This window comes from Eleutherodactylus coqui, chromosome 4 (assembly GCF_035609145.1).
Source record: "Eleutherodactylus coqui strain aEleCoq1 chromosome 4, aEleCoq1.hap1, whole genome shotgun sequence".
NCBI lineage: Eukaryota > Metazoa > Chordata > Amphibia > Anura > Eleutherodactylidae > Eleutherodactylus > Eleutherodactylus coqui.
The window spans coordinates 294,002,666-294,016,353 of record NC_089840.1 but is presented as its reverse complement, the minus strand read 5'-3'; the positions used below and the strand labels follow the sequence as shown (position 1 = coordinate 294,016,353).

General features: G+C 51.9%; 2 protein-coding genes across 2 annotated transcripts in view; one reads left to right on the top strand and one right to left on the bottom strand.

Moving 5' to 3' along the window:
- The window catches only part of ABLIM1 (actin binding LIM protein 1), a 509,502-nt gene that overhangs the window by 280,492 nt on the left and 215,322 nt on the right, over nt 1–13,688 (bottom strand). The gene's annotated exons all lie outside the window — the stretch shown is intronic.
- On the top strand, nt 5,044–12,471 carry TRUB1 (TruB pseudouridine synthase family member 1). The gene is made up of 8 exons (XM_066601400.1): nt 5,044–5,185; nt 6,078–6,170; nt 8,522–8,577; nt 8,729–8,810; nt 9,579–9,651; nt 9,988–10,127; nt 10,578–10,634; nt 11,764–12,471. The coding sequence occupies exons 1-8, from the start codon at nt 5,044–5,046 to the stop codon at nt 11,961–11,963; spliced, it is 843 nt and encodes a 280-aa protein (XP_066457497.1). The 3' UTR covers nt 11,964–12,471.

Genomic DNA, 13,688 nt, shown 5'->3' with positions numbered 1-13,688 from the left:
ACTGGCTGAGTGATTGTACTCAAAGAGTGGTCATAAATGGCTGCACATCCAAGTGGAAGAATGTATCAAGTGGGGACCACAAGGCTCTGTCCAAGGCCCAGTGTTGGTTAACATTGTTATAAGGGACCTGGAGGAGGGAATTGATGGGAAACTGATAAAATTTGCAGATGACACAAAGCTAGGAGGGATAGCCAACACTAGGGAAGAGAGAGAGAGAGAGGATTCAAAAAGATCTAGAAAAGCTTGCACAGTGGGCGGCGACTAACAGAATGGTATTTAACAAGGAGAAATGCAAAGTGCTACATCTGGGCAAGAAAAATGAAAAAAAGCACATACAGAATGGGAGGAATTGGGCTAAGCAGCAGCCCATGTGATAAAGATTTGGGTATACTAATAGATCATAGAGTGAACATGAGTCAACAAGGTGATGCAGCAGCCAAAAGGCAAACACAATTCTGGGATGTATTAAGAGAAGCATAGAGTCTAGATCACGTGAGGTCATTATCCCCCTCTACTCTTCCTTAGTCTGACCATCTGGAATACTGGGTTCAATTCTGGGCACCCCACTTTAAAAAAGACTGGAGCAAGTTCAGAGAAGAGTTACCAAGATGGTGAGCGGTCTGCAAATCATGTCCTATGAGGAACGGTTAAAGGATCAGGGAATGTTTAGCAGAAGAGAAGGCTGAGAGGAGACTTAATAGCTGTCTACAAATATCTGAAGGGCTGTCACAGTGCAGAGGGATCAGCCCTATTCTCATCTGTACAAGGAAAGACTAGAAGCAATGAGATGAAACTGAAAGGGAGGAGACACCGATTAGATATTAGAAAAAACTGTCTGACAGTGAGGGAATCAATGAGTGGAACAGGTTACCACAGGAGGTGGTTAGTTATCCTACAATGGAAGTGTTCAAACAAAGGCTGGACAAATATCTGTCTGGGATGATTTAGTGATCCTGCACTGAGCAGGGGGCTGGACCCGACAACCCTGGAGGTCCCTTCCAACTCTACCATTCTATGACTCTACTTAACCTCCTGATCTAGTCCCCCACCCCCACAATATGCCCCCTGCCCCTCCCTATGGCTTTACAGTAGAAGCTCCATACAGTCTCTCTTACAGTAGAGACTGCTTTTCCAGTGTAGAGCTCCTTCGGGTGACTGCTCTTATAGTAGAGACCTCCATAGTGTGACCTCTTACAGTAGAGAGCTCCATGATGTGACCGCTCTTACAGTAGAGACTCAATCGCTGTGCCTTGCAGGAAAACATCGCTCATGTGTATGACCCCATTCAAAAGAATTGGTAAGTTACCGATATGTTCTCCAGAAAGGCTGGTCAGTGTTGAGCTATGCCTCCATGTAAGTGAATTTCAGAAGACGTATTATAGAGACCTATGAAGCTGAAAAAAAAACGACAAAGCTAAAGACCTGGATGTACATCAGTCAACGGTTATTACCTACAGATAGAAAACAGTAAGGACTGTTCTACTCTCCCCAGGAAAACAATGGGAGATCCTGAAAGAGGTGAGAAAGAAACAGTGAGGAACAAGAGAAACTACAAACTGCAAAAACCTCTATTAGAGATACACCGACCAAGAATGGTGCTCATGGAAGGACACCACGAAGAAAGCCACTGCTGGCCAAAGAAACACTGTAGGCCATCTCAAGTTTGTCTGACATCTCTGGTGGAGAGGACACTATGGCTTGGGACTATGGTGGAGGGAGCAGCATTGGTTGGAGCTATGGTGGAGGGAACATCATGGTTTAGAGCTTTAGTGGAGGGAGCCTCAACATGTGGATTTATGGTGAAGGGGGCATCATCGTATGGGGCTATGATGAAGGGAGCATTGTGGTGTTGGGCTATGTGGAGGGAGCATCGTGATGTGGGACTATGGTGGAGGGGGCATCGTGATTTGGGGCTATGGTGGAGGGGGCATCATGGTTTGGAGCTATGGCAGAAGGGGGCATCGTGATTTGGGGCTATGGTGGAGGGGGCTTCGTGATTTTGAGCTAATGTAGAGGAGGCATCGTGATTTGGGGCTATGGCGGAGGGGGCATCGTGATTTTGGGGTATAGAACAATAGAAGTGTCAGCAGCACTCACTCTAAGTAGCCAGAAAAAGACACAGCTGGAGTATATACATAAAAGGTAGGCGTGCACGCCAAGACAAGGACTGGATCAACGTCCCAAGGATTCGTAACAGAAAAAGATGTCAGGCAGCACAGCAATACTTAAAGGGGTTGTCTCGCGAAAGCAAGTGGGGTTCAGCACTTCTGTATGGCCATATTAATGCACTTTGTAATGTACATCGTGCATTAAATATGAGCCATACAGAAGTTATTCACTTACCTTCCCTGCGCTGGCGTCCCTGTCTCCATGGCTCCGTCTAACTTCAGCGTCTAATCGCCCGATTAGACGCGCTTGCGCAGAAGGGTCTTCTGCCTTCGACTTGGCTCGGCAGCAGCGGCGTTCTGGCTCCGCCCCTTCTAAGCGCCATCGCGTAGCTCCGCCCCGTCACATGTGCCGATTCCAGCCTCCTGATTGGCTGGAATCGGCACACGTGACAGGGCGGAGCTACGCGATGACGTTTAGAAGGGGGCGGAGCCAGAACACCGCTGCTGCCGAACCGAGCCGAAGGCAGAAGACCCTTCTGCGCAAGCGCGTCTAATCGGGCGATTAGACGCTGAAGTTAGACGGAGCCATGGAGACAGGGACGCCAGCGCAGGGAAGGTAAGTGAATAACTTCTGTATGGCTCATATTTAATGCACGATGTATATTACAAAGTGCATTAATATGGCCATACAGAAGTGCTGAACCCCACTTGCTTTCGCGAGACAACCCCTTTAATAAATGTTCCTTTATTATTATTCCTCCAAAAGTAGGCGCTTAATGAAGATGAGCAACGTTTCAGCCTCAACCGGGGGCTTTCATCAAGCCTCCAAGTGATAAAAGCCCCAGATTGAGGCTGAAGCGTTGCTCATCTTCATTAACCCTTTCCAATCCAATTTGTACCCTGGTTTTCCCAGGGGGCTTACTCTTTTTCTGCTGTTATACAACAGCGCTATATGCTGGCTAAAGCCAGTACTGCATGAGGTGACACGTTGGATAGGCTCCAACAGCAGAGAGGCTGGCAATATACAGTAAGAGAACCCCGATGAATGTCTTCCAACATCAGAGCTGTACAGCCTTAAATCATAATGTCTTCAGAGGTCAGGCGGTGGATTGGAAAGGGTTAAGTGCCTACTTTTGGAGGAATAATAATAAATGAACATTTATTAAGTATTGCTGTGATTTGGAGCTATGGCGGAGGGAGGATCATAGTGTGGGGTTATAGTTGAGGGAGCATCGTGAGTTGGGGCTATGGTGGAGGGGACATTGTGATTTGGGGCTATAGTGGAGGGGGCATCGTGATTTGGGGCTATGGTGGAGGGGACATCATGGTTTAGGGCTATAGTGGAGGGGGCATCGTGATTTGGGGCTATAGTGGAGGGGGCATCATGATTTGGGGCTATAGTGGAGGGGGCATCATCGTTTGGAGTTATGGCGGAGGAGGCATCGTGATTTTGAGCTAATGTGGAGGGGGCATTGCGGTCTGAGGTTGCTTTGCTCCTCCGATCTTTGACAACTTGTGATCCTTGAGGTAACAATGAATTCTAAGGTGACTCAGAACATCTTCTGCTCCTTTTAGACGGGACGACAGTCATCTAATAGACTGTACGAGCGCCAATGTCACCGCTAAGGTCGTCAGCGCTCGTGCAGAGCATTTACACTGAGAGACTTATCACTGAACTTCGGGCTTTTTGCTCAGCGCTTTACCTTCTACATGAAGCGGGGAGCGTTTACACGGAAGAGAAGCCAGCGATCACGCAATATGGTGACTGAAAGTCATCGATAACAACCTGCACACGAATAGCGAGCGAGTTATTTATTTATTTTTTGCACTGCGTGATTATCGCTCAAAGTCGTTTGAGTAATAATCGTTAGGTGTAAATGGCGCAGGAGGACGTAAGGGCGGCCGTCCAGGACCTCCAGAGAAGAGCTGGGTGATGTAACACGACAAAGACCCAAAGCAAAGAGGTAATCATCTAGAGAATGGCGGAGGAGATTGTGTTCTGGAGGAGCCAAGTCCGAGACCTGATGGAGACGCTGTGGTGGGACCTGAAGAAGGCCGTGCACACAAGGCATTCCAGAAATACTGATGAACAAATATAGGTGCAGGGAGGAAGAATCCTAAAATACTCCTTAACGTGTGAAACTTATTTGAGGTATGGGAAGCGTTCTGCGGGGGTGTTCGCTGCTAGAGGGGGATCTGCACGTTAGATTGAAGGGTTCACTTACATTTCCCGCACTGCAGACGATACACAATAAGAGCGGTACAAGAGTCTGCGTGTTATTAGTTCAGCGATTCCAGAGGGTTCACTTACTTTTTCTTGCTGCTGTAAGGCCCCCTTCACACGAGCGTATTTGCGCACGCAATATGCAGAGAATAGACTGTTTCCAATGGGTTCGGTCTCACGTATTTATCCTAAGCTTTTCGATTGCGCAAAAACACGGCCAGCTCCCTATTGGCTGCGCTCCCAAAGTCTCCATAGAGGTCAATGTGGATGCGCAAATGTATAGAAAATACGCCATGAGATGCGTGAAACACTGCCGGATGGCGCAGGAAAAACACCTGGCACTCATTACGCGCTCTCTACGCCGCAGTGACATCATACTATTACATACAGCTTCAGGGGTCTCACATCCGCCGCAGGATGGAGCGCGGCACAAGTTATTTTATATCCACCCACTATTATCGCATACGTTAAGTCCACTGATTGCGGTCAGTACGGTTATATATCTGCAGTCATAGCACATTACATGGTGGTGGAGCCCTCTGCTGGCCTCACTAGCCGTAACATATATAGATATCGTAATATAGGGCAGGACTATCACGATATATCATAATAAAGACTCAGCCTCTCATTATAATCCAGTCACAGTTATTACTGATCCTCATCTACACAACTACAACTCCCAGAATCCCCCGCAGCGAGCGGCGCCTGGAGATGACGTCACAGCCCGGAGCAGCCATGCCTGCGCAGAAAGCTTCCAGGTTGTTATCACTGAACGGCTTGTTCCCCATCTACAAGCCGGTGGGAATCACGTCAGCCCAGACCCTGAATGACCTGAAGAGCCGCCTGCTGAAAGGTGAGAGCCGGGCGACCAAGAGCGCTAGTGCCGCGGCCTACACACCTGCGTGCGCCATGACTGTATGTTGTGACGTCGCGTGGGCACGTGACCAGCAGCGGCCAATCCGATCGCAGCATTCATAACCAGACTATTGCTAGAGAAATGAAAGCTGCAGTCAGATTGGTTGCCATAGCAACGCGGTTCTCTGCCTGGACTACATTGTACATGGAAAGATGGCGGCCGGCATAAGATTCTTATGTCTTAAAGTGACAGTACGCTGCTTTTAGTAACTCTGTCTTAATTCTATTAGAGACCCTTGAACAGTACACGTGCAACCGCGAACACCGCCATCCAGCTGTGTGAAAGATGTTTGCTCTTTCACGTTGACTCATACGGCTGCAATCTATATACTGGCGGTTTTGCGCACTTTCTATGGCGGTAATTCACTCCAGTTACAAAAAAAGTGAACTACCATGAAACTGCCTTGTTACGTAGGTTGAGTATCCCCGTTCTGTATTTGCGCCATTTTCTTCAGAGTCATTTCCTAAATTTGGACATTGGTGCATCCTAAAGATCCTGCAGCGATAGCGTGCGTCTGCCAACGTGATGCGGAGAGCCGCTGCCCAGGCGACCGTACGTCATCCATTGTAGGAGGTCGCCGCACGTTACTCTCCGAGCGTCATGCGGTTTCCTCGGCAGCTATACAGCGTGAACGAGCGCCTTCTTGTCTGATTGGCTGTGCTTCAATATCTCTGCTTGCTGTCAGTGAATGTGAACGCACGGACTTCAGAGCTGCAGTCTCCCAGCATGCCCTGCTTGTTCAGTGTCGGTGACCCCGCCCTCCCGCCTTGCAGTATTAACCATATATTTGCCGCGGTCGGGGCTCATTCGCTGTTTTATGTTCTCACAGAAGCCGGACTGAAAGAATTTATGAAGAGGAAGAAGCAAACGCTGAAAATTGGTCACGGAGGAACCCTGGACATCACGGCGTCGGGGCTGCTGGGTAATGGACCACGGGGGTCCCCACACCACCAGGGAGACCCCAGACAGGAGGCGGAAGGAACAGTAAAGGGGTATTCCGCTTAGCTGAGGAAATGATAATCAGTGGGGTCCGATCGCTGGGACCCCCACCCATCCCAGAAACGGGAAACCCGTATCCGCACCCCCTCTCGTAGTGCAGGAGAAGACGGCCCGTCGGTCACGTGCGGCCGCGGCTCATCTCATATTAATGGCGCAGATCGCTAAGAGCTCTGCTCAGCAATCTCTGTCCGTGCCATTGAAGTGAATGAGGGGGCATTGCAAAACGGGTATTAATGGGGGTCTCAGCAGGCGATTACATTTGCCAGTCCATCATTTTTCACCCATCTAGCGGGTGATGACTTGTAACTTCCTCAGATAAGCCGCTAAATATTATTGTTGGGGTGCCGGCCGCCATGTTGCTTTCCCCCCAGTATTGAGTCCCTATTACCACCGCAGTGTGACAGTACTGACAACGTTATGAGTGGGGTCTGTGTATACCCCCCCCCCCCCCCCCAAGTATACAGCACTTCTGGACTCCACGTCTCCTGTCCTGCGCGCCTGTAACCTTAGTATATGGCGCTCATTTGACGTGACAGTTTCCCTTTAAGGCCGGGCTCACACAGCCGTAAGGCTAAAACCCTGAGGGGGTCACGTAGCGTTTTACCGCGTATGGCAGCGAAATTGTACTGCGCACGTTAGCGTCTTTCACGCACTGTCATCCACTGTCCACCTGCTTTTTGTATCTACTTCCTGTGTGTATACTCGTCACCCGTAGAGAACAACGGGCGCTATCTCGTGTATATATGCGGCAAAATAGAACATGCTGCGTGCTTATTTGCTCTCACATATTACGCAATTCCAATGCTAATGTGATGGGAACCGCGTAAGGCTACGTAATTGATTGCGTATCACACGGATGTACAGAGCCCGCATAATAGATGGTAAGCGCAGCCCGACCGCAGCCAGGACTATACCGCACAACCAGGAGATATGTTCATCCGGTCTGCGATTTGGCTGTTAGGAAAACGGCCAAAATGGCAGACAGGTTGCAGGTAAATCGCAGCCGCACGTTTCTTGCATCGCAGTCTATGATGGCGAACGCGCATGTGACCTGCAAACCCAAATCTAACAGGTTTCTATAACTGTTGCATTCGTTCGCAGCATCACCCCGTTGGCAATCATTAGGCGCGGTCTTGTGGTGTGACGCTGCGGTCCTCACATTGTGTAGCTCTAGCCTATTTTAACGGGCGCATTTGCGCTCCATATTAAGCGTGTGATATGGAGTGCTGAAACCCGATTGGTTGGCATCGGCGCATTCATACCTGCGTTTTTCACATGCAAGAAAAAGAAGCAAAATGTCCCGTTTGGTCCATCTTACGGAGCAGAATATCCCATTAATGTCAGCGGGATCACATGATGTACGCGCCGCCGTCGCTGCTCTTTATGCATGAAATCAATGGGGCCTTTTATTTTGTTTTTTAACGTGTGAAACGCAATGAATACGCACGCAAAAAAACCCAATACGGAAGGAATGCACACAGTTGTGGTCCCTGAAAAGGCTGCATATTTCACGGACCAAAACGGCAAACTATGTGAATGAGCCCCAACTGCCCTTCAGTAGACAGATCGATGCAGTCCTCCTGAACAGAACTTCCTGGTATCTCTTCTTAAAGGGCCAGTATACTATAGAAGACGCTTCATCACTGGAGGAGGAAGCGTTCTGCAGCTTTCTAATAGACAATATCGTATTTTCCGCGTCTGCACGTACTTTTGAAGTTGACTGATAATAAGGGTGTGGAGTCGTAACTTCCTAAGTGCGGCAGTTTTTGTTTTCCCCCAACACACGGGTGTAAAGTCCTCGGGATGAGAAGTGTTACGCGTCTCGTGAGTCGCATCACGTTTATCTTACTACATGTTTCATTCTGATAACTCTTGCGCCGCGTCGGACCGCCTTCATTTTATTCGTTTTCTTCTAACATCTTTCTGATTCTCGGCATTTTCAATGTAAAACCCAGCAGCACAAATCTCTCTGCCGTCCCGGATTCATATAGATAGCTCCTACTTACACTGTAACAAACCCTCAGCTGTGTGAGCAGGATGAAGTATTCAGCCTCGGGACAGAAACAAGGTGGTTTCCACTCACTAACAGCAAGCAGATAGATACGAACTGGTGAGGAACTGAAGTGAATTAGAAATGCGCTGGCCCTTTAAGTCCTCCACGAAGTGTCCTCTTAGAGGGGTTTCTCACAAGCGCCATTTCTTCCATCAGTGGGAGGAGTTACAGCGTCGCGTTGCTGACATCTTACTCTTTGTTCTCTCTCTCCCTCCATCCAGTCGTCGGCATCGGGAATGGTACCAAGATGTTGGGGGCGATGCTGACCGGGAGTAAGGTAAGTGCCCCTGCGTCTCATCCTCTGCAATGCTGACATGATGGCGGAGAGCTCGCCTGCCTCTGCTCCTAGCTGGATGGCGTCTCGCCCCTGAGTGGCAGGTATGTATTGGCGCAGTAACGGGATGTGTGCTCTTGTATCTCTCTGGCAGAAGTACACCACCACGGGGCAGCTGGGCCGCGCCACCGACACACTGGACATGTCCGGGACTGTGACACAAGAGAAGCCGTACGGTACATCCTGCGCAGCCATATAATGGGAATCCAGCAGGGGGAGGGGCCTGCGTAACCATATTACCAGCGCCATTATGTTAGTTATGGTGATATCCCACAGTCCCCATTGTGACAGCGACATCATCAGCCGGGCGCACGTAGATCCGTCAGCCGCGGCCAATTATCTGTTATGTATAGTTTTATAAAGGACTAGTAATCCTCCAGCTCTAAACTTATATCAGCGCTGGAGCGTTATAAGAGGAGCGGCTGATATCGGTCACATATATAATATCTCTGGAGGTTATATCAGCGCTGGAGCGTTATAAGAGGAGCGGCTGATTTTATATATATCAGGGGTCCCCAACTCCAGTCCTCAGGGACCCCCAACAGGTCCTGTTTTCAGGATATCCCATAGTAAGACCACCCGTGGCAATGTCTGAGGCCCCGACAATAATTACATCACCTGTGCAACACTGAGGACATCCTGAAAACATGACCTGTGGGGGTCCCTGAGGACTGGAGTTGGGGAACACTGATACATATGTCATCTCTGGGGGTTATATCAGTGCTGGAGTGTTATAAGAGGAGCTGCTGATATCAGTCACATATAGGATGTCTCTGGAGATTCTCTTCACAACCTGAATGGCTGAGTACAGGGAGCAATAGCTGTATTCTCCTGTGCAGCACATGGCAACACTACAGCTCTGTGTTTGTATGATGTAGCAGAGCCGAAGCTGCGGCTCACATTTTTGCTTTTCTTCAGTACAATCTGCATTTTCTTCCGCCCAGATCACATCTGTAGAGAAGACGTGGAGAAGGTGCTGGAGACGTTCACCGGAGACATCCTGCAGGTCCCTCCGCTGTAAGTCTTACATATTGGAATACTGCGTATTATCACATGGGGGGTAGTGCTATGTATTATTAAATGGTGTGGGGGAGGGGCAGGGGATATTACGAGATGTGGGGGAGGGGCACATTAATATGGTTACATTGCAAGCGGAGACCCTCCCATTTGTAAATATAATGTAACGAGGGCATCACACATCTCGGCCCTCACAGGAAGCTGCTGCACCTCTTTTGGGTTTTCGTCTCACCGTCGCAGCGGATCTACACCTACACGTTTATTTCACACCTTTCGTTGGCTGCGGAGTCCTGGATCGCGCTGATGTCATCCGCCGCTAATTGTTTTATCTTTCAGCTTCTCTGCTTTAAAGAAGAACGGGAAGCGGCTGTCGTGTCTGGTCAGAGAAGGGGCGGCGGTCGAGGCTAAAGCGGCGCGGCCGGTGGTCGTCTACAAGCTGGCGCTGACCGATTTCCAGCCTCCTCTGTTTACTGTCGGTATGTGTGCGGTTCTCCGAGGACCTTCCCGAGCCGGGCTGTATGGGATGCGGAGTATTAGAAGCGCCCGTACATCACTGCGCCATTTCCTGTTAGTAACTTGCAGTAGAGGATGACCGCCGTGGTGTCCATCTAGTCGTGGAGAAGACCGTTCTTAGTTTTGTCTGTTATCAGGAAAGCTGGGTGCCATTCAACATAGCCGCCTTCTGAGCGGGCACAGGGGTCGCTGCCCAGACGTGTACCCCACCCCTGTAAAGCGGCGTATACAGGGGGTCTGGGAAGGCTGGGGTCTGTAATGGCGACCATCATTAAGACTATGTTTGGTCTAGCGCCAGTGAGGGTATCTATGGCATGTTGTATGCCCCTCCGCCATCTTGAATCTGGGGGGATGACTAGATGTTGTGTATCTGGTGTGCGGCGCTCATCTCCCTCTTGTCTCTTCTGTCACAGATGTGGAGTGTGGAGGCGGCTTCTATGTCCGCAGTCTGATCAGAGACATCGGAGAAGGTAACGTCATAACATCATCCCTGAACCGTCTCTGCCCCTGTCCGTGCGGTCGCCTGTGCCCGCCGTCTCTGCCCCTGTCCGTGCGGTCGCCTGTGCCCGCCGTCTCTGCCCCTGTCCGTGCGGTCGCCTGTGCCCGCCGTCTCTGCCCCTGTCCGTGCGGTCGCCTGTGCCCGCCGTCTCTGCCCCTGTCCGTGCGGTCGCCTGTGCCCGCCGTCTCTGCCCCTGTCCGTGCGGTCGCCTGTGCCCGCCGTCTCTGCCCCTGTCCGTGCGGTCGCCTGTGCCTGCCGTCTCTGCCCTTGTCCGTGCGGTCGCCTGTGCCCGCCGTCTCTGCCCCTGTCTGTGCGGTCGCCTGTGCCCGCCGTCTCTGCCCCTGTCTGTGCGGTCGCCTGTGCCCGCCGTCTCTGCCCCTGTCCGTGCGGTCGCCTGTGCCCGCCGTCTCTGCCCCTGTCCGTGCGGTCGCCTGTGCCCGCCGTCTCTGCCCCTGTCTGTGCGGTCGCCTGTGCCCGCCGTCTCTGCCCCTGTCTGTGCGGTCGCCTGTGCCCGCCGTCTCTGCCCCTGTCTGTGCGGTCGCCTGTGCCCGCCGTCTCTGCCCCTGTCTGTGCGGTCGCCTGTGCCCGCCGTCTCTGCCCCTGTCTGTGCGGTCGCCTGTGCCCGCCGTCTCTGCCCCTGTCTGTGCGGTCGCCTGTGCCCGCCGTCTCTGCCCCTGTCTGTGCGGTCGCCTGTGCCCGCCGTCTCTGCCCCTGTCCGTGCGGTCGCCTGTGCCCGCCGTCTCTGCCCCTGTCCGCGCGGTCGCGGCTACTGACCCAGCTGTATTTCTGGTCACGATTCCGCGGTTTTGTCAGCGAGCTGCACAGACGGTTTCGGTCGCACGACTTGTTTGTAATTTGCTGACGTGCGCCCCGGGTCACATGTACCCCACAGGTTATAGGGATAATTTCTCTGCTGTCTGGTCAGCCAGAGGCTCCTCCCCTTCCATCCTTCAGCTCTTCCTGGCAATCAGTCACATAGCAATCACCGTATCTGGGATCCCAGCCCATGGGTCAGCCTCAGGGTGACACTCGTCCCTGCCATCCCCATAGCCGGGTGCCCACACTTGGGGGCGCCTCATGATCTTCTCTCCCCTCCACAGCTTTGTCCAGCTGCGCCTGTGTGAAGGAGCTGATCCGCACCAAGCAGGGGCCGTTCACGCTGGATGACCGCACCCTGAGGGAGGAGCGCTGGGACATCGAGCACATCGCGCAGGCGCTGCAGACCTGCATCCAGCCAGCAGAGCAAGCGTGCAAGCGGCTGAAGACGGAGGAGGATGTAGCGGCTGCTGAGCACTCCTGAGGTCCCCTCCTACGAGACCGCCAGGGATCACCGCCTCCAAGGAGACTGCCGGGCAGCATCACACCCTGAGTGATCGCCACCCTGTGGGTGATACGACGCTCGGATGATAAATAACAGATGAAGCAAGCGCCCCCTACAGGAGGGTCACAGGGCGCTCATTATATCATACTTTGCCCGTGAGGTTAGGACTTCATAGACCCCTGAGGACGACGGCTGCGCGCCGGAGAGGAGTCGTCCAACGATATCACCGGAGACGAGATCGCTAATGCTTCATTGGGCGCTGGGAGGATATGTGTATTGTATATAGGACGCTAAAATGGCCTCTTGGGGCGTCCTCCGCAGATCCCCATAACGGGGGGTCATCTGCAGATCGATGCATCCCCCCATCCCTTATCAGTGCGTTCTCCGCATATCCTCCCGACAACGGTGCGTCCTCCAGTGGAGCCCCAGCACACAGTCTTAAAGGGCCGGTGTCCCATCTTCTGTAAATAAAGCTGTTTATAATGAAGTTCTGCAATTCTCCTTCAGACTTTGTGTTTGTAATTCCTCATCACTTTCAGGGTCTATTCTTGCTGTCAGTGAATAGAAGCAATCCTGTTTACAGCTAGAGGCTGAATACCCATCCTGGCCATGTTGCTGAAGGGTTATTACAATGAGTGTTGGGTTCAGATGGGGTACATCACAGGAAGGGGGCGCTGTAGTACCTGCACCCTACAGTCTGCCAGTGTGCCCACCTGATGCCCCGAGGGCAGGAGGCCGATACATTGCCGCACCTCCACTGTGACAACCGAGCATGGACATACATCAAGTCCTTGCAGGCCACGCCCGCCCGCTAGGTCAGCGGCTGCGCCATCATGCGGGTGCATTACTGGGCGAGGCCTGGACTGTATGTTTCCAGCCTTAGGGCTCGTTCACACGGACATGTATGCTGTCTCTGTCGTTCCTGCGCTGACAGTGATCTGTCACGGACCGCAGCGATGGCCTCAGTGCCATCACCATGTCCCCACCACAGCCAGAGGTCACACATGAAGACGGAAAACCTCCCCATGTTACCCCGAGCAACCAATCACAGCGCAGCTCTCAGTTTACCACAGCAGATTTAGAAATGAAGGCTGTGTTCTGATTGGCTGCTGAGGTCAGCGGGGGCGGGTCTTGCTGTTGTATACATGAGGCCCAGAGGACGGGGGAGGAGCCTGAAGCCCTGGAGGCGGACGAGCGGTGATGTGAGTTCTATCTACCGTCCCGTATAAGTCCGCGGCTCCGATGTTCTAATGTTATAATCGCGGAATTATACTAAACTGCATTGTATTGCGGCACGCGGTGCGGACCTACGGGAACGCATGACATGGGTGCTTGAAATAAGATTGTTATACTGAGTTGCTAGGCAACCGATGTTTAGTTGTGTAGCGCCTGTGCTGTGGGGGTCGCAAATGACCTAAACCTGTTCACTCCTCTATAGTGACAATATATGATTTACTTCCTAGTGAAGTCCTCGTTACGACGATTATATGCGCATAATATGTGCGCCGCTTCTTCCGATGCCGGGTAATGATGTGCAGCGCTTCGCTGGCCTGATCCTAGATGGCTGCTGTATACAGACATGAATGCTTTGGGCGGCCCTTGCGCCCACCATCACGCACGCATCGTCTCATCTGTGGTATTATAAAGTGCGCTCGTTGTATGGTTTGTTTATTGCGTTGCTAAGCAACAGATGCTTCACCAATG